General features: G+C 42.8%; 1 protein-coding gene across 5 annotated transcripts in view; it reads left to right on the top strand.

Annotated features, from left to right (window-relative positions):
• Positions 1 to 19,444, top strand: part of LOC118360300 (cell adhesion molecule 1-like) — a 166,733-nt gene that overhangs the window by 124,313 nt on the left and 22,976 nt on the right. For 4 of the 5 annotated variants that reach the window (XM_035739617.2, XM_035739721.2, XM_035739666.2 and 1 more), the window contains 4 exons: positions 7,320 to 7,466; positions 11,571 to 11,723; positions 13,271 to 13,408; positions 15,760 to 15,918. In XM_035739617.2, coding sequence (XP_035595510.1) covers positions 7,320 to 7,466; positions 11,571 to 11,723; positions 13,271 to 13,408; positions 15,760 to 15,918 — 597 coding nt within the window. The remainder of the gene's footprint in view (positions 1 to 7,319; positions 7,467 to 11,570; positions 11,724 to 13,270; positions 13,409 to 15,759; positions 15,919 to 19,444) is intronic. The other variant, XM_035739840.2, reaches the window with a different exon arrangement.

The following is a 19,444-nucleotide window of genomic DNA, read 5'->3' as shown; positions in this document are numbered from 1 at the left end:
ATACATGTATTACATAAAGATGCAGTAGATGATATAGAGTACAGTATATACATATACAGTACATATGAGTAATGTAGGGTATGTAAACATTATATTAAGTAGCATTGTTTAAAGTGGCTAGGGATATATTTTACATCAATTTCCATCAATTCCCATTATTAAAGTGGCTGGAGTTGAGTCAGTGTGTTGGCAGCAGCCACTCAAGGTTAGTGGTGACTGTTTAACAGTCTGACGGCCTTGAGATAGAAGCTGTTTTTCAGTCTCTCGGTCAAGCTTTGATGCACCTGTACTCACCTCGCTTTCTGGATGATAGCGGGGTGAACAGGCAGTGGCTCGGGTGGTTGTTGTCCTTGATGATCTTTATGGCCTTCCTGTGACATCGGGTGGTGTAGGTGTCCTGGAGGGCAGATAGTTTGCTCCCGGTGAGGCGTTGTGCAGACCTCACTATCCTCTGGAGAGCCTTACGGTTGTGGGTGGAGCAGTTGCCATACCAGGCGGTGATACAGCCCGACAGGATGCTCTCGATTGTGCATCGATAGAAGTTTGTGAGTACTTTTGGTGACAAGCCAAATTTCTTCAGCCTCCTGAGGTTGAAGAGGCGCTGCGCCTTCTTCACGACGCTGTCTGTGTGGGTGGACCAATTCAGTTTGTCCGTGATGTGTACGCCGAGGAACTTAAAACTTACTACCCTCTCCACTACTGTCCCATCGATGTGGATAGGGGGGTGCTCACTCTGCTGTTTCCTGAAGTCCACAATCATCTCCTTTGTTTTTGTTGGCGTTGAGTGTGAGGTTATTTTCCTGACACCACACTCTGAGGGCCCTCACCTCCTCCCTGTAGGCCAATATCAATATCAACATCAATATCAATGTCCATTTTCAGTCATCACCATCCTGTGTTGTGTGTGTGCTTGATGAACCAATATCTGTGATGTGGAATGAAATGAAAAGTTCATTGCTACAGACAGGTCTGAGGTATATTTATCCACAGGAGGTTCATGTCTTGCTGCTCGCTGCATTCTCTCAGCTCATTTGAATCCTGTTAGTTTGGCTGTCTATTCCCATTATCACTATCTGAAAACGCAGGGGCTTTTTTCCACTTTGTAAATGTCAGCCCGGTTTGGAGGTGTCTGACGACTCAGGCATGCAAATGTGCTTTGGATGTTTTCTTCAGGCTGTTGCTGGGAGTCTTGTTCCTCTCCTGGTGCTAATCCGAGACATTTAAAAGCATTCTCCATTCTTCTTCTTATGCCTTTTGGCTCCTGCCGGATAGCACAAGGTGACTTTTGATGTATCCCCTCCCCCACCTGGAAGGCTGAAAACAAACCAAATGGATGCTTGGTTTCTGGCTTTAATGATGAGGACATGACCAGGTAGGCACAGATGTGGCAATACTCAATCACTTGCTGACTCAGTGGGTGACTCGGTGGCTGACTCAGTGGCTGACTCAGTGGGTGACTCAGTGGCTGACTCAGTGGGTGACTCAGTAGTGGACTCAGTGGGTGACTCAATGCTGACTCAGTGGTGGACTCAGTGGTGGACTCAGTGGTGGACTCAGTGGTGGACTCAGTGGTGGACTCAGTGGTGGACTCAGTGGTGGTGGACTCAGTGGGTGACTCGGTGGGTGAGTCAGTGGGTGACTCAGTGGCTGACTCAGTGGGTGACTCGGTGGCTGACTCAGTGGCTGACTCGGTGGCTGACTCAGTGGCTGACTCGGTGGGTGACAAGGCTGTTGTTCCTAAGAGATGGAGAATAAAGCCCAGTGCTCATAGACTCAGATGGAGAGCTGTAATTCAACTCTGTCTGTCTGTCTCTCTCTCTCTCTTTCAGTCTCTCTCTCTCTTTCACCTCTCTCTCTCTGCCACCTTCCCTCTCTTCCCTCTCTTCCACTACCCCCCTTTCCTTCTGTGTCTCTCCGTCCTTCCCTGTCTCCTTTCTTCTCCTTTTCTCTCAGATGGAGAGCTATAATTCAGATCCGTCTGTCTCTCTCCCTCTCTCTCCTTCTCTCTTTTTCTCTCTAACTCTCCTTCTTTCTCTTTGTGTGTGAGAGGTAGTGCTTACAGCCCATCTGGCAGAGAGTCACAGGACCCACTCTGAACTGAGAGATCAATAACGTCAACCAGTGCAAATCACATCCAATCAAATTTGATTTGTCACATGCGCCGAATACAACAGGTGCTTACTTACAAGTCCTTAACCAACAATGCTTTAAGAAGTTAAAAATAAAAATGTGTTAGGTAAATATAGATAAGTAGAAAAATTGAAAATAAAAGTAACAAATAATTAAACAGCAGCAGTAAAATAACAATAGCGAGGCTATATACAGGGGGTACCAGTACAGAGTCAATGCACCAGTTAGCCGAGGTATTTGAGGTAATATGTACATGTGGGTAGAGTTAAAGTGATAACTTGGTGCTCCGGTACCGCTTGCCGTGCGGTAGCAGAGAGAACAGTCTATGACTAGGGTGGCTGGCGTCTTTGACAATTTTTGGGTCTTCCTCTGACACCGCCTGGTATAGAGGTTCTGGGTGGCGGGAAGCTTGGCCCCAGTGATGTACTGGGCCGTACGCACTACCCTCTGTAGTGGCTTGCGGACAGAGGCTGAGCCGTTGCCATACCAGACAGTGATGCAACCAGTCAGGATGCTCTCGATGGTGCAGCTGTAGAACCTTTTAAGGATCTGAGGACCCATGCCAAACATTTAGGCTTTGTCATGCCCTCTTCACGACTGTCTTAGTGTGTTTGGACCATGATAGTTTGATGGTGATATGGACACCAAGGAACTTGGAACTTGAACTCAAGGAACTTGAACTCAACCTGCTCCACTGCAGCTCCATCGATGAGAATGGGGGAGTGCTCGGTCCTCCTTTTCCTGTAGTCCACAATCATCTCCTTTGTCTTGATTATGTTGACGGAGAGGTTGTTGTCCTGGCACCACACGGCCAGGTCTCTGACAACCTCCCTATAGGCTGTCTCATCGTTGTTGGTGATCAGGCCTACCACTCAAATCAAATCAAATCATCAAATCAAATTTTATTTGTCACATACACATGGTTAGCAGATGTTAATGCGAGTGTAGCGAAATGCTTGTGCTTCTAGTTCCGACAATGCAGTGATGACCAACAAGTAATCTAACTAACAATTCCAAAACGACTGTCTTATACACAGTGTAAGGGGATAAAGAATATGTACATAAGGATATATGAATGAGTGATGGTACAGAGCAGCATACAGTAGATGGTATCGAGTACAGTATATACATATGAGATGAGTATGTAGACACTGCAACACTGGGTGTTGGAGTAGTGCCATGCAGTCATGAGTGAACAGTGAGTACAGGAGGGGACTGAGCACGCACCCTTGAGGGGTCCCCTTGTTAAGGATCAGCATGGCGGTTGTGTTGTTACCTACCCTTACCACCTGGGGGCGGTCTGTCAGGAAGTCCAGGATCCAGTTGCAGAGGGAGGTGTTTCTTCCCAGGGTCCTTAGCTTAGTGATGAGCTTTGAGAGCACTATGGTGTTGAATGCTGAGCTGTAGTCAATGAATAGCATTCTCACATAGGTGTTCCTTTTGTCCAGGTGGGAAGGGCAGTGTTGAGTGCAATAGAGATTGCATCATCTGTGGATCTGTTGGGGCAGTATGCAAATTGGAGTGGGTTTAGGGTTTCTGGGATAATGGTGTTGATGTGAGCCATGACCAGCCTTTCAAGGCACTTCATGGCTACAGATGTGAGTGCTACGGGTCAGTAGTCATTTAGGCAGGTCACCTTAGTCTTCTTGGGCACAGGGACTATGTTGGTCTGTTTGAAACATGTTGGTATTATAGACTCAGTCAGGGACTGTAATTGTGGCAATAACATGTAATAAAAATCCATTATTATTATTCCAAATAAAAAATGGATGATAATAGCAATAGCATAGACTAAGATTAGACTGCACTATATTTATTATTTAAGTAATTCACTCTTATTTTGTATTTTTTTTACCTCTTCAGTGGCCACAATCTCAGTGGTGAGATCACTGTATGTCCTCTGGTGTAGGACAGGGTCTAGGTGAGACAGGGACTTGAACCTTGGATATAGTGCAGTAGATTTATGAGGGTAGTCCTGTATATTAGGGGCTTCAGGTCCTCTCTAATGGCAGCCTTGATATCTCTAGTGATGGTGCTGTCTTCCTCACTTGGGGCCATGGTTGTAGAATCCTTGTTTTCAGAGGATCATGGACACAGACGGTGCAGTTTCAGTGCTCAATAGGGTTGTAACCGTTTTGAGGGGTTTGAGCACCTGGAGGACCTCCTCTGCCACTTTCACATCATCATCAGCCAAGGTGATGATGTCTTTATTTTTCAGGATCTGTCAGTGCAGAGTATACAGCTGCCTGCTGCTCAAGATAGTGCTCCAACATCTCAAGTGGAGTTCCATCTTGTTGTGACATTGTGTATGAGCTTGTGGGTCGGTAGCTGTAGCATTTCTTGCTTGGTCTTAAGCACATGAGCGGCTGTTGTCCTTCGGTGGAAAAAGGAAACCACCTTCCTGATCCTCCCAAGGAGACGGTCCATCTTGTTCACTGAGATTCCCCTTTAGGATGCACATTGATCACATGTACAAAGCAAGCTATCTGTGGCCCCAGTCCAGCTTATATCACTGCATTTACTTGGGTCTTGGCATTATATGTGGTGGTTGGGATATTGCTATTGGGCCTATCTAGCTTCCACTTTGCTACTGCTCCTAGCAGTACCTGTGCCAGATTTGTGCCTGTGTGACTCTCAAAGCGGGGGCGTGTCTGTAGCGCCGGACTTAGCATCTTCCACTCCTCTGTGGTGTAGTGAGCAGTCACAGTCACAGATCTTTCCATTGCCCTGGAGGGTCCACCCGTCTGTGGTGAGGGCAACAGAGGATGCCTTGGATAATTTGTCAACATATTTGATCTTTTGACGGGATTTCGTAGCCTGGCTCAAGCACTTTCACCATAGTTTTAAACCCTTTGTTTTCCACAACAGAGTATGGCCTCATCTCCGCAGCGTTAAACATCCCAATAGATTTGGTGATGGCTTTAACCCAGGCTGATTCTGCAGCAAATGGCTGCTTATATACGGCTTTGAGAAGTTGTTGTCTCTTGGCTGAGTTGGCTCCCGTCACTGACACACCAGGGTGATGACGCTTTAATGTGTGGTCATGAACAATGTATTTCCATGATCATACGGCTTTCTTGTGGCACAATGCCTACACAACGTAATGGTGTTGTCCACCACCCTTCTTTCGTCATCATATTTGACAGGGAAGCCAAAATACTCCGATACATGAGACTTAAATGAGGCGGGAGGCTTTTCCAGTTCTTCAGCTACTCCCACTAGCCATGGCTGTCACTGCTATTTTTCTTCTTTGCTTTTTGCAACGTGAGCATCCAGGATTGATTCGTTGGGATTCAACACTCCCCGTTCACGTGACCAGTACACACCTCTTTTCACTGCAGCTCTGCATCGAGATTTAGGGAATTATTACTTTTAAAAGCAACAGTGGCAGTAAAACTATATTTCACACTATGATGGTTAAACTTTGCAATTGATCCGTGGTTCCCATGTGTGTCCCGAACCATGGGGGGTGATCCGTACGAATCACGGATCAACTATGGTGCGTTACACCACTACTATAAGGGCACAAGGCGAGACCCAAATGCAGACACAGGAGGCAGATGGTTGAGCTCCGATATTTATTACAACAAAAGGGGTTGGCAGAAGGCAGGTCGGGGACAGAGTCCAAACAGTACCAGGCGATAGTCAGGCTCGAGGTCAGGACAGGCAGGGGTTCAGTGATCAGGTCAGAGTCCAAACAGTACAAGGGGATAGACAGGCTTGAGGTCAGAACAGGCAGAGTGGTCAGACAGGTGGATTAGGCGTCAGGACAGGCAAGGGTCAAAACCAGGAGGGTAAGGAAAAAACTGAGACAGGGAAAAATAGGAGCTAGGAAATACGCTGGTTGACTTGGCAAAACAAGACGAACTGGCACAGAGAGACAAGAAACACAGGGATAAATACACCGGGGACTAATGGAGAAAACAGGTGACACTTGGATGTGGGTGGAGACCATCACAAAGACAGGTGAACCAGATCAGGGTGTGACAGATACTCTACCTCAGGCGAGCAAAACCTAGAGAATTCCTTAGATTTCATGCAACAGTTGTTGTTTACAAATATGCATAGACCGCCACCCCTTTTCTTACCAGCGGCCGCTGTTCTATCTTGACGAAAAAGTGTAAAACCCGCGAGCTGCATGTTATTCATGTTGTTGTTCAGCCATGACTCGGTGAAACATAAGATATTACAGTTTTTAATGTCCCGTTGGTAGGATATACATGATCGTAGTTTGTTTATTTTATTATCGACTGATTGTATGTTGGCTAATAAGACCGATGGTAAAGGTAGATATTCGTCCACGGTACCTTCGTCTCTTTCTCCTGCAAATGATTGGGATGAGGGCCTTGTCAGGCGTCTGAAGTAAATCCTTCCCATCCGACTCGTTGAAGAAAAAGGTATTCCTCCAGTGCTCCACGGGACCTAAATCACTGTCCTGATATCTAGATGTCACGCCCTGACCTTAGAGATCCTTTTATTTCTCTATTTGGTTAGGTCAGGGTGTGACTAGGATGGGCATTCTAGTTTTTCGTTTCTAGGTTGGCCTAGTATGGTTCCGAGTCAGAGTCAGCTGTCTATCGTTGTCTCTGATTGGGGATTATATTTAGGCAGCCTTTTTTCCACCTATTGTGTGTGGGATATTGTTTTTGTATTGTAGCCTTTTTGCACTACAAAGCTGCACGTTCGTTTTGTTACTCTTTATTGTTTTGTTGCTGGTTCACATTAAATAACACCTTCCACGCTGCACATTGGTCCAATCCTTCCGAAAACAATTGTTACACTAGAAGCTATTATCGGGCATAAGACTCGGTGGTGGAAACATTATGTACAAAATAACTTACAAATAACGTGAAAGGCCACAATAGCACAATTGGTTACAGGATCGTAAAATAGCAGCCATCTCCTTCGGCGCTATTATTCTAGGCCCTTCTACTGTATTAGGAGGATTAGGAGTGTGGCTGCAAGTACAGCCAACATATGTCTATAGCAGTCAGGCTGTGTTCATGTCTCTGTGGGTGTGCTGAAGTATTATGCTGTTCAAATCCGTGGTCTGTTATTGTGCCAATGCTTTTTTGTGTGTCTCAATACCCAAATTATTAACATTACACAATGAAAAAAAATCTGAATGGCAGTAATTCTAGACCTTTAATGTGTTGTCCTCCTCCTCTTGTCCATCTGTCTGTGTCCAGTTGAAGGTCAAAACCTGGGGACTGATAATGTGTCAGTGATCGAGGGGGAGATGGCGACCATCAGCTGCAGGGTGAAGAACAATGATGACTCAGTCATCCAGCTCCTTAACCCCAACAGACAGACCATCTACTTCAGAGACGTCAGACGTAAGTGCTTCTCATAGAGATCCTATTAAATTATTAGAGGGGTTATGTCATAAACCCTCAAAGTTCCATAATGGGGCAAAAATGGCAGCCATCTTGGTCAGTGATAAATCCAAAAAACGGTCTATTTGGAATTAATGGAAGTAGAGGCATACAGTAGGTGTGCATTTCCTGCTTTTACTTATTGCGGAAAATGCAAGTAAGGCATGTGATGTATCAGAAATTGTGTAATGGAATTATTATTGTCATATAATTATAAATAAAGTTTATTCAGGTTTTATATCAATTTTCTGCATAAATAGCCTCTAAAATATATGTAAACAGATCATAAATGTCTCAGATTTGTTTTACTTGAAAAGCTGTGAGTGCTATTATGTTATACAATTCTAGTACTTGTTGCATTTACAGCTTGTCTAAATCCTATTATCAACTGATTGGTGCCAGTGTATGGCTGTGGAATGACTGCATTGTTTGAATGGAATGTTGGCATATTGGCAGTTAAAGGAGATGTTTCCTTTTCACAAACAAATCTGAAATTGTATGTAATGGCATGTTATAGAAGGTTCCAGACAACTATTTTATGATTTCACATGTTTTTGAGAGACTTACCCCAAACAGAAAATTACTTCCTCATCCTCATTGTGCAGTATAAGGATCTTGGGAAAACATCAACAAATTCTTCAAAAACACCCAACTACATCCTTTTAGATACGGCAAAGCTCTCAGTATAGTGATGCCGGTCTTTAGATGTTGTAAACGTGAAATTGTGTAGTTCTGAACTTTATCCTCAATATTATATTCCCTTTTGCTCGACTCAAGCCATTGCCCTATCGAGCTGTTGTTCAATTTTCCATGTAGCCTGCTGCTGCATGTAACTGCCAAAAATAAAGGAAACACCATCATAAAGTGTTTAAATAGGGCATTGGGCCACCATTAGCCACCAGAACAGCTTCATTGTACCTTGGCATATATTCTACAAGTGTCTGGATCGTCCTGTATGGAAGCACCCCATGCTTTCACTTCATATCCGTCATTTACTCTAGTGTTTCCTATATTTTGGCAGTTTTTAAATGTTTTAACATTTTATTTTTACCTTTATTTAACGAGGCAAGTCAGTTAAGAACAAATTCTTATTTTCAATGATGGCCTAGGAACAGTGGGTTAACTGCCTTTAATTGGCCATTGAGTTGATTTATTCATCATTTTGTTCATGCAGATAATCTCTTAGATTAGGAATCTAAAGAGAATCTAAGATTAGGACAATGTTTATGCATGAGCATATGGCTTCCTCTAGGTTCAACCTAGAGTGTCTTGTGTCCTTTGTGTCTTGGAATGGAGCCAAACTTCAAGGTGATATGAGAAACACTTCTTCTTGCTTTCATATTTCATCTCCATCCAAAATGATTTCACAAGTCTGAGTGGTATCCAGATTGGTGTTCTAATTTTCCACTGTATGGCAGAACATTACAGAAGGCTGAATGTACATCTCTGTCATGTTTGTATTGCTAATGTAATTGATGTGTTTTACCGCGTTAAAGGAGAGATTCAGATAAAGATAACACAATGACACCCGTGACAGCCTTGAATGCAACACAAATAGAATGGTGTGTGATCTATAAAATCTGTGTTTGAAAGAGCTCTGGTCTCACATCTTTTCTCTATTTAGTCACATATTCCACACAGCATCTTTAACAGTTTGTCATTTTACCACTTATCCCATTTTAAAACCAACTCACACTGGCAGCAAGGAAAATGGCTGAAGTGCAATTGTCAAGTGTAATTACAGAAACAGTTGGGTATCAGTAAATTGGCTGGAGTTAGTATCAGATATGAGTCAGAGCTCTGATCATATCTAACTGCTGCTCCCGGTTGAACATTACACCCGCAGTGGAGCCTGGTAAATCCCAGGGCAGCAGGTCTATTCTGGGCTGGGCTCCCAGAAGGGTGTGTTCTGTGGTGACCACACTCTGATTAGTGGCATTGTTACCTGTTACCAGGCCTCTCTCTACAGAGTCAGCCCTTTGTGTATGAGAAGGAAAACAACCATGACACACAGTCACACAGGCAAAACAACAGACACAAACAGAAACAGACACTTACACAAAACACTCTACCAGGACAATAATACCCAACATTTACCGTAGGGCTACACATCCCCCATCAAATCTACAAATGCACTAGCTTTCTCCGTCTGCTTCTTTTGGTTTAAATACCATAGAGTTGCTCAAAAGAGCTATCAAGTCCACTCACTGTCAACCACCTGGGAAGTTACTATTCCAGCAATACTAACACAGTAACACTGTTCCTGAACCTGACGCTAGAGACCCAATGTCAAGGCTTTTGCTGATGCTTTATATTTTTGGCCTAGTGCTCCAATAATTAGGGATCGAGGAAACAAACCAACTTTATGGATGTCATCATCAATTCAACCTTTATAGCTCACATACAGTACATCAAATCAAATTGAATCAAATTGTATTTGTCACATGATGCCCGAATACAACAGGTCTAGTAGAGCTTATACAAGCCCTTAACCAACAATGCTTTAATCATATTAAATAAAAAATAGTTAAGTAAAAAAAATAGAAGATAAAAGTAACAAATCATTTAACAGTAGCAATAAAATAACAATAGCGAGGCTATATACAGGGGGTACCGGTACAGAGTCAATGTGCGGGGGCACCGGTTGTCTAGGTAATTGAGGTAATATGTACATGTAGGTAGGGTTAAAGTACATTACACCTGATGTAGTGGGCAATGATCCAACTTTACTTATTGATTGTATTTTTTGTTGTTTTACAGTGCAACCCTGATGTTGGCCACAGCCTCTTTATAATCTCAACACACTTGAGTAATCACCTGTCAATGAACAAACTGCTTCATGCCAGCTAATTCCTCCCTAGCAAGGCCTTTGACTCTCAAAGCTATGCCAAGGCTCATCGCTATCCTTTGAGGAGAGACTTCCAAAGACTCCTCAAATTATGAGACAGGATTGGGAATGAGGTCTCATATAGGAAGATGCTCAAAGGCCTCTGTAATGATCAAGATGCTGCCTGACATGGAGCTCTGACAGGAACGAACACTCCCCATGTTTTAAAGATAGGCTGAATAGATTGAGTTCTTTAGCTCTGCGCTAATAGAAGACCTGATAAGGAATGGGTAGGTCAAAACATCATTACATCCTCCAAAGAACCATCTGGGGTTATTTATGTAAAACAGTGTTCAAGTGGGGGGTTAACTGACGTGGAAAAAGATGTCGCTAAATGTAAGATGTAGGATGTTAAGCTAGGTTGCCACACTCAAAGCTAACTCGAGTAACACCACACTTATATGGCACGCCAGTCCAAACTACAGATTTTTGTTCAAAACAGCTACTTTTTTATTTAGTATGGACCTCAAGTTATTGTGATTGAATACATAATGTATGTTACAGTACTTCTCCTTTTCCAGAATATGTGAGATCTTCATGGGCACTTCTCCTATTGTCCTGCCCAGGGAGTGCTCTGTAGACTGGAGAGATTAAACTGTTTATAAATCAACTTTTATGAATCATTCTGAAACTCACTTTTCTTTTTAGAGACCTGGGTTGTAAAATGCTGAGGCTTTTTACCATTTAGGAGGCTTTTGTCAGCATAACTACTAGCTATATGAATACAGACCAAATACTTTTACTGTACTATTTCAGTATGTCTCTCTGTTCTCTCTGTTTGTTCCCTCTCGCTCTCGTTCTGTTTCTCTCTCTATCTCTGTTTCTCTCTCTCTGTTTCTCTCTCTTTGTTTCTCTCTATGTTCACTCTCTTTCTTTCTCTCTCTCTGTTTCTCTCTGTTTCTCTCTTTCTGTTTCTCTCTCTTTCTCTCTTCCTGTTTCTCTCTCTGTTTCTCTCTCTTTCTGTTTCTCTCTCTGTCTCTCTTTTGTTTCTCTCTCTTTTGATTCACTCTCTCTGTTTCTCTTTGTTTCTGTTTCTCTTTCTGTTTCTCTCTCTCTCTGTTTCTCTCTCATTCTGTTTCTCTCTCTCACAGACACGCACACGCACACATACCACAAACACACACGTGTGTGTGTGTCTCCCAGTCCTAACTGTCTGTCTGGTATCTGTTTCTCCTCAGCCCTGAAGGACAGCCGGTTCCAGCTGGTGAATTTCTCCGACAATGAACTGCGGGTGTCTCTGTCCAACGTGTCTCTCTCAGATGAGGGACGCTATGTGTGCCAGCTCTACACAGACCCTCCTCAGGAGGCCTACGCAGACGTCACTGTGCTGGGTAGGTTTACACACACATGCCTAAACTCACATGCATGAGTGTACGCCTGCATGTATACACAAGTAACGTACACACACACGACACTATGTATGAACACAACATGTTATGTATGCACATTACATGGTGCCAAATTCATAACTTAGACATTGCTTTCTACCACACTCTCATACATCCTATATAAACGGTGAATATACAATTATTTGAATTTATGTATTTTCTTAATTAATCTTGTTATATTGAGTCCCACTGTCCCACTGTCAGCCAATTAGGCACTTACAGTGCTCAATAGCATGGTAATGAATAGGAACAGATGCTGCTATGGATAACAGAATATATCTATCTCAGACTGGCTTTGATGACTGACTGTTGAGTGTGTGAATCCTACTGAATGTTAACTTGGATGCTCTAAGTAGTTCCCTATTGAGAGTCATTTGTGACAAACAATGGAGCTACGGCGTGAAATTACACTAATACTACAGCTGTATTATACTTGCCGACATCCTAGGGGATTGAAAAGGAATTAAGTACACTTCAAAGTAATTACTCTGCTTTTAGAAATGAAATCTAATAGCAAAAAGTGAGAACTACAGGTGATTTTTAGGAGCTCTTGACGTGACACATCTTTCTGAGTTTTCCACAAGTGTCTCAGGCTGGTTTCCCTATGTGAGATACAGCGGAATAAGTAATCAAGGTTGGACATGCTTCGCTTGTATTCATTGGTCATGCTACTATATATGATTTGATTATGTAAGGGGAAATTGTAGCCTATGGCATATAGCATAGTGGAACAGGACATTATAGCCTATAGCATAGTGGAACAGGACATTATAGCCTATAGCATAGTGGAACAGGACATTATAGACTATAGCATAGTGGAACAGGCCATTATAGCCTATAGCATAGTGGAACAGGACATTATAGCCTATAGCATAGTGGAACAGGACATTATAGCCTATAGCATAGTGGAACAGGACATTATAGCCTATAGCATAGTGGAACAGGACATTATAGCCTATAGCATAGTGGAACAGGACATTATAGCCTATAGCATAGTGGAACAGGACATTATAGACTATAGCATAGTGGAACAGGCCATTATAGCCTATAGCATAGTGGAACAGGACAGTATAGCTTATAGCATAGGGGAACAGGACATTATTGTTTATAGCATAGTGGAACAGGACATTATAGCCTACAGCATAGTGGAACAGGACATTATAGCTTATAGCATAGTGGAACAGGACATTATAGCCTATAACATAGTGGAACAGGACATTATAGCCTATAGCATAGTGGAACAGGACATTATAGCCTATAGCAGAGTGAAACAGTACATTATTTTATTTGAATTTTTAATTAAAATTGTATTTATTTTATTTAACCTTTATTTAACTAGGCAAGTCAGTCTAGAACAAATTCTTATTTACAATGAAAGTTTTGTGTGCATTCCTTTGTGCACACACAAACATGTGTGTGTGCGTCTGTGTATACTGTATGTGGGTCCGTCTGTACATATATATCTGAGGCTCTTGCTGTTTGTCTGTCAGTCCCACCAGGCAGTCCAATCATCGATTCCCGAGAGGATGTGGTCAGTGAGGGGAACGAGACAGAGCTCACCTGTACAGCCATGGGCAGCAAGCCTGCCGCCTCCATCAGATGGATGAAAGGAGAGCAGGAGCTGACAGGTCAGAGGAATATCTTTCCCTCAGATATCATTCAGATATAACCCCAGCCAGGCAGCTTTAACTCTCCACAGCAGCCTACTGCAAACTGCAAATGCTCCTTTTACATTCAGGACTTGGTTTCACACTCGTAACAATATGCTATATCTACTGATCTGTTCAAGGACTAAAGAGTGAGTATGGATATGAGTATTTCAGTTGTTCAACTGAACGAGGTATAGTGTTGACTTTGAGTATGACCTATTCATAAAGCACTGCGCTGGCGAACTGTCTCCTCAGCAAAAGCCACATTACAACAGTTACCAAAGAAGCAGAGCATTTTAGTGCTGGGCTGAACTTGTAGTGGGCCTTTTCCAGTGACCAGATAAGTGGCTTCAAATGAACTCCCAACTGTTCACCATCCACTCACTACAGCCTCCCCCATCGCCCAGCCAGCAGCCTAGCTGTAACAGAACAGTGTGTAGGCTAAAGTACATCCCTATAGTACATCACTGAGGCACCCAGTGTCTTTACTGCTTTAATACACTCATAAACTTGTGTCATCGCCAGACACCAGGGAGTTGATGTGGAATCAACACTCTCTCTGAGGAATCCGCCCAGCAACAGCCTGTAAATCTGGTCACAGCCCCGCCTACTGAGAGAATGTGTTAGCTGCTGCTGAAGGACCGCAACTCACACACCAGCAACACGTTTGTTTCTGTTGATCACATGTTGTCTTTTGGTTGATCAGACTTCTGATTCAACGGTTTGAAAGCCTTGAACCTCACTTATTACCTTTAATTGCTAAGTCCTTTTATGAAAGTACTTTATTTGAATGCCTCAAGTTCACTGTAGGCTCCTGGAGAGAGGTGCAGTAGTGTATGGTACTATGGTGTGGTGCCTTATTGCCTCACATATGATCAAGAAGACTCATCTATTATTCAGCCTATCCATACACTACAGCACGAGGGAGAATTCATTTCACAGCCTAGTCCTGTTTACATAAGGACTGAATATCTCTGTTGTCAAATGATATACATGTATGTATTAGAATAGAGAGGACACATTTGGCTTGTTGAGAGGATGAAATATTTAGAAGGAGCGAATATCAGCTAAATGCCATCTGCGCCTCCAGTGTTAGAGAAGTGGAAGTCAATTTGTGTTTATGAGATGTCAGGCCCTCTGGGGAAGGCTGGGCTGGTGTGGTGTGGGTACGTTAGACAGGCAGGCAAGCAGACAGGCTCGTTAGATTAGTGAAATGCCACCATGTTGAACAGGGGCTAATCCAGACTGGCAGAGGAGGACGTGGACGGACCAGGAAGTCACGTCCTTTAGCACCTCTGGAAACACAGCTCACTTCTCATAAGCAATTCATTAGCTCCCCACTGGGCACACACTGGTTGAATCATCGCTGTTTCCATGTCATTTCAATGAAATTATGTTGAACCAACTTGGAATAGATGTTGAATTGGCGTCTGTGCCCACATTGAGATCTAAGTCACAAATTGGTGATATACTTAGAGAATTGTCAACGATTAAAAACAGGGGCCTAATCCATGTTTGTTCTGCTACGATTTTTACTGTATATCTGCAGAGCAAAACCACTAGAAAAAAACTTTCTCTAAGGTTGTTTTTCAACGCCTATCTCTCAGGATGTTTCCCTATGTAAGTGTAATTGGGTTAAAAGCTATAGCAATGTGCATGTTAGTGTATGTGGTCAGTGTGTATTGGAGCAGCAGTGTGATGCCTTCTCTGAGCCCTAAGCGTGCCCCCCTGTGACTGGCTGGTCGGCTGGCGGAGATGGAAGTGTGCTGCAGGTCACAGAAGGCCCTGTAATTATTTCCTCACTTCATTAAGTGCAAGTAAACCATCACACTCAGCACTGCTGCTAATGCGCTGGCCCTGTGGCATTATAATGCTCTCTAAACGAATGCCCCTCTGACAGCCAGACACATGTAGGAGCCTGGAGGGCAGCTGATTACTGTAGGGGTTAGCCTGAACACAACAGAACAGAACCCCACTCAGCATCCAGGATGCTGCATAGACACACACTCGTTAACAAACCACAACCACATCGTCCCTACCTCACGTTGGACTCAATGAGAATCTGTGGGTTCTAAAACCACATCAAGTAGGCTTAAGTAAATGTAATGATTTGAAGGTGTAAAGGGTGGTCAAAGTTACCTTGTTTTTTAGCTTGACTGCAAAAATTGTGCAGTGTGAAATAGGATACATCCGTTGCAGTAGATGTTAGTTGTGTCCATGTGAATAACCAGGTGATGGTAGTCACATTGTTTTAAGCTGACTCAGTAACCCCATGCTCTGTATGATAGTCTGTTGTGAGTTGAGACATCTCTATAGACTTTGGTTCCTAGGCGAGATGACGGTGGATGAGACCTATGACAGGATGTTCACGGTCACCAGTCGACTGAGACTCACTGTGTCCAAGGAGGACGACGGAGAGCCAGTCAGCTGCATCATCGACCACCCAGCCGTGAAGGACCTCCGGGCACAGAGATACCTGGAAGTGCTATGTGAGTGACCCGGAAGTGAAACAGGCATGACCTGGAAATAGAATGATATTGACTCTCGTAGTCCCTATGAGGTCTATCACAGAGATAAGGGATACAGTGCCTCAGAAAGTATACAAACTCTTTGACTTATTCCACATGTTGTTGTGTTACAGCCTGAATTCCAAATAGAATTCCACACATCTATAAATAGATGCCACACATCTATAAAAAATCCCCATAATGATAAAGTGACACACTTTTAATTCATTAATTTTTTGCAAATTCATTGAAAATTAAATACAGAAATATCAACTTTACATACATATTCACACCCCTTTGCTATGGCACCTCAAATTGAGCTCAGGTGCATCCAATTTCCTTTGATCATCTTGAGATGGAGTCCACCTTTGGCCAATTAAATTGTTTGGACATGATTTAGAAAGAAACACACCTGTCTATATAAGGTTGCACAGTTGACAGTGAATGCCAAAGCAGAAACTATACCATGATGTCCAAGGAACTGTCTGTAGATCTCCGAGATAGAATTGTGATGAGGCATATATAAAACAATTTCTAGAGCACAGTGGTCTCCATCATTGGGAAATGGAAAAAATATGGAACTACCCAGACTCTGCCTAGAGCTGGCCGTCCGACCAAACTGAGCAACCGGGAAAATTAGGATCTTGGTGACCAAGAACTCTCACAGAACTACAAAGTTCCCTGGGCTGAAATGGTAGAACCTGCCAGTCTCTACAGCACTTCACCAATCTGGGCTTTATGGGAGAGTGGCTAGATGGAAGTGATGGACTTCTGAGAAAAAGGCACATGATAGACTGCTATGAGTTTGCAAAAGGGCACATGAAAGACTCTGGGATCATAAGGCCAAGGATTCTGTGATCTGATAAGACAAAAATGTAACTCTTTGGCCTGAATGCAAAGTGATATGTCTGGAGAAAACCAGGCATAGCTCATCGCCTGTCTAACACCATCCCTACCGTGAAGCATGGTGGTGGCAGTATCTTGCTATGGGAATGCTTTTCATCGGCAGTAAGTGTAAAGGGAACAATGAATGGTGCTTTAGAGTGCAAACGACTTTAGACTGGGGCGAAAATGTACGTTCCAACAGGACAATGTTCCCAAGTATACAGCCAAAGCAATGTTGGAAGGGCTTCAGAACAAGAATGTGAAAGTCCTCGAGTTCAGCTAAATCCCAAACTTGAATCCCATTGTAAATCTATGGAAAGACTTAATGATTTCTGTTCACAGCTGCTCGCTTTCTAACTTAACAAAGCTTGAGAAAATCTGTGCAAAGCTGATATAGACATACCCAAGACGACTCAACTCTGTAATCGCCAGCAAAGGTGCTTCTACAAAGTATTGATTCAGGGGTGTAAATAATTACAGTTGAAGTCGGAAGTTTACATACACCTTTGCCAAATACATTTAAACTCAGTTTTTCACAATTCCTGACATTTAATTCTCGTAAAAATGTCCTGTCTTAGGTCAGTTAGGATCACCACTTTATTTTAAGAATGTGAAATTTCAGCTTTTATTTCTTTCATCATGTTCCCAGTGGCTCAGAAGTTTACATACACTCAATTAGTATTTGGTAGCATTGCCTTTAAATTGTTTAACTTGGGTCAAACGTTTCGGGTAGCCTTCCACAAGCTTCCCACAATAAGTTGGGTGAATTTTGGCCCATTCCTCCTGACAGAGCTGGTGTAACTGAGTCAGGTTTGTAGGCCTCCTTGCTCGCACATGCTTTTTCAGTTCTGCCCACAAATGTTCTATGGGATTGAGGTCAGGGCTTTGTGATGGCCACTCCAATAACTTGACTTTGTTGTCCTTAAACCATTTTGCCACAACTTTGGAAGTATGCTTGGGGTCATTGTCCATTTGGAAGACCCATTTGCGACCAAGCTTTAACTTCCTGACTGATGTCTTGAGATGTTGCTTCAATAGATCCACATAATTTCCCTCCCTCATGATGCCATCTATGTTGTGAAGTGCACCAGTCCCTCCTGCAGCAAAGAACCTGCACAACATGATGCTGCCACCCCCGTGATTCACGGATGGCATGGTGTTCTTCGGCTTGCAAGCATCTCCCTTTTTCCTCCAAACATATTGATGGTCATTATGGCCAAATAGTTTTATTTTTGTTTCATCAGACCAGAGGATATAGGACTTGTTTTACTGTGGCTATAGATACTTTTGTATCTGTTTCCTTCAGCATCTTCACAAGGTCCTTTGCTGTTGTTCTGGGATTGATTAGTACTTTTCGCGCCAAAGTACATTCATCTCTAGGAGACAGAACGCTTCTCCTTCCTGAGCGGTATTTATTTTTATTTTATTTTACCTTTATTTAACCAGGCAAGTCAGTTAAGAACAAATTCTTATTTTCAATGACGGCCTAGGAACAGTGGGTTAACTGCCTGTTCAGGGGCAGAACGACAGATTTGTACCTTGTCAGCTCAGGGGTTTGAACTTGCAACCTTCCGGTTACTAGTCCAACGCTCTAACCACTAGGCTACCCGGCTGCGTGGTCCCATGGTGTTTATACTTGCGTACTATTGTTTGTACAGATGAACATGGTCCCTTCAGGCATGTGGAAATTGCTCCCAAGGATGAACCAGACTTGTGGAGGTCTTGGCTAATTTCTTCTGCTTTTCCCATGATGTCAAGCAAGGAGGCACTGAGTTTGAAGGTAGGCCTTGAAATACATCTACAGGTACACCTCCAGTTGACTCAAATTGTTTAAAGGCACAGTAAACTTTGTGTATTTAAACTTCTGACCAACTGGAATTGTGATAAGTGAAATAATCTGTCTGTAAACAATTGTTGGAAAAATTACTTGTGTCATGCACGAAGTAGATGTCCTAACCGACTTGCCAAAACTATACTTTGTTAACAAGAAATTTGTGGAGTGGTTGAAAAACAAGTTTTGATGACTCCAACCTAAGTGTATGTAAACTTCCAACTTCAACTGTATGTAAGTGAGATATTTCTGTATTTAATTTTCTAAAAACATGTTTTCACTTTGTAATTATGGGGTATTGTGGTTAGATGAATGAGATTTTTAATATACAGTGCCTTGCGAAAGTATTCGGCCCCCTTGAACTTTGCGACCTTTTGCCACATTTCAGGTTTCAAACATAAAGATATAAAACTATTTTTTTGTGAAGAATCAACAACAAGTGGGACACAATCATGAAGTGGAACGACATTTATTGGATATTTCAAACTTTTTTAACAAATCAAAAACTGAAAAATTGGGCGTGCAAAATTATTCAGCCCCTTTACTTTCAGTGCAGCAAACTCTCTCCAGACGTTCAGTGAGGATCTTTGAATGATCCAATGTTGACCTAAATGACTAATGATGATAAATACAATCCACCTGTGTGTAATCAAGTCTCCGTATAAATGCACCTGCACTGTGATAGTCTCAGAGGTCCGTTAAAAGCGCAGAGAGCATCATGAAGAACAAGGAACACACCAGGCAGGTCCGAGATACTGTTGTGAAGAAGTTTAAAGCCGGATTTGGATACAA

The sequence above is a fragment of the Oncorhynchus keta genome, chromosome 1, assembly GCF_023373465.1.
Source record: "Oncorhynchus keta strain PuntledgeMale-10-30-2019 chromosome 1, Oket_V2, whole genome shotgun sequence".
Taxonomy (NCBI): domain Eukaryota; kingdom Metazoa; phylum Chordata; class Actinopteri; order Salmoniformes; family Salmonidae; genus Oncorhynchus; species Oncorhynchus keta.
Note: the sequence above shows the minus strand (reverse complement) of the source record. Positions and strands in the feature narration are given on the sequence as shown.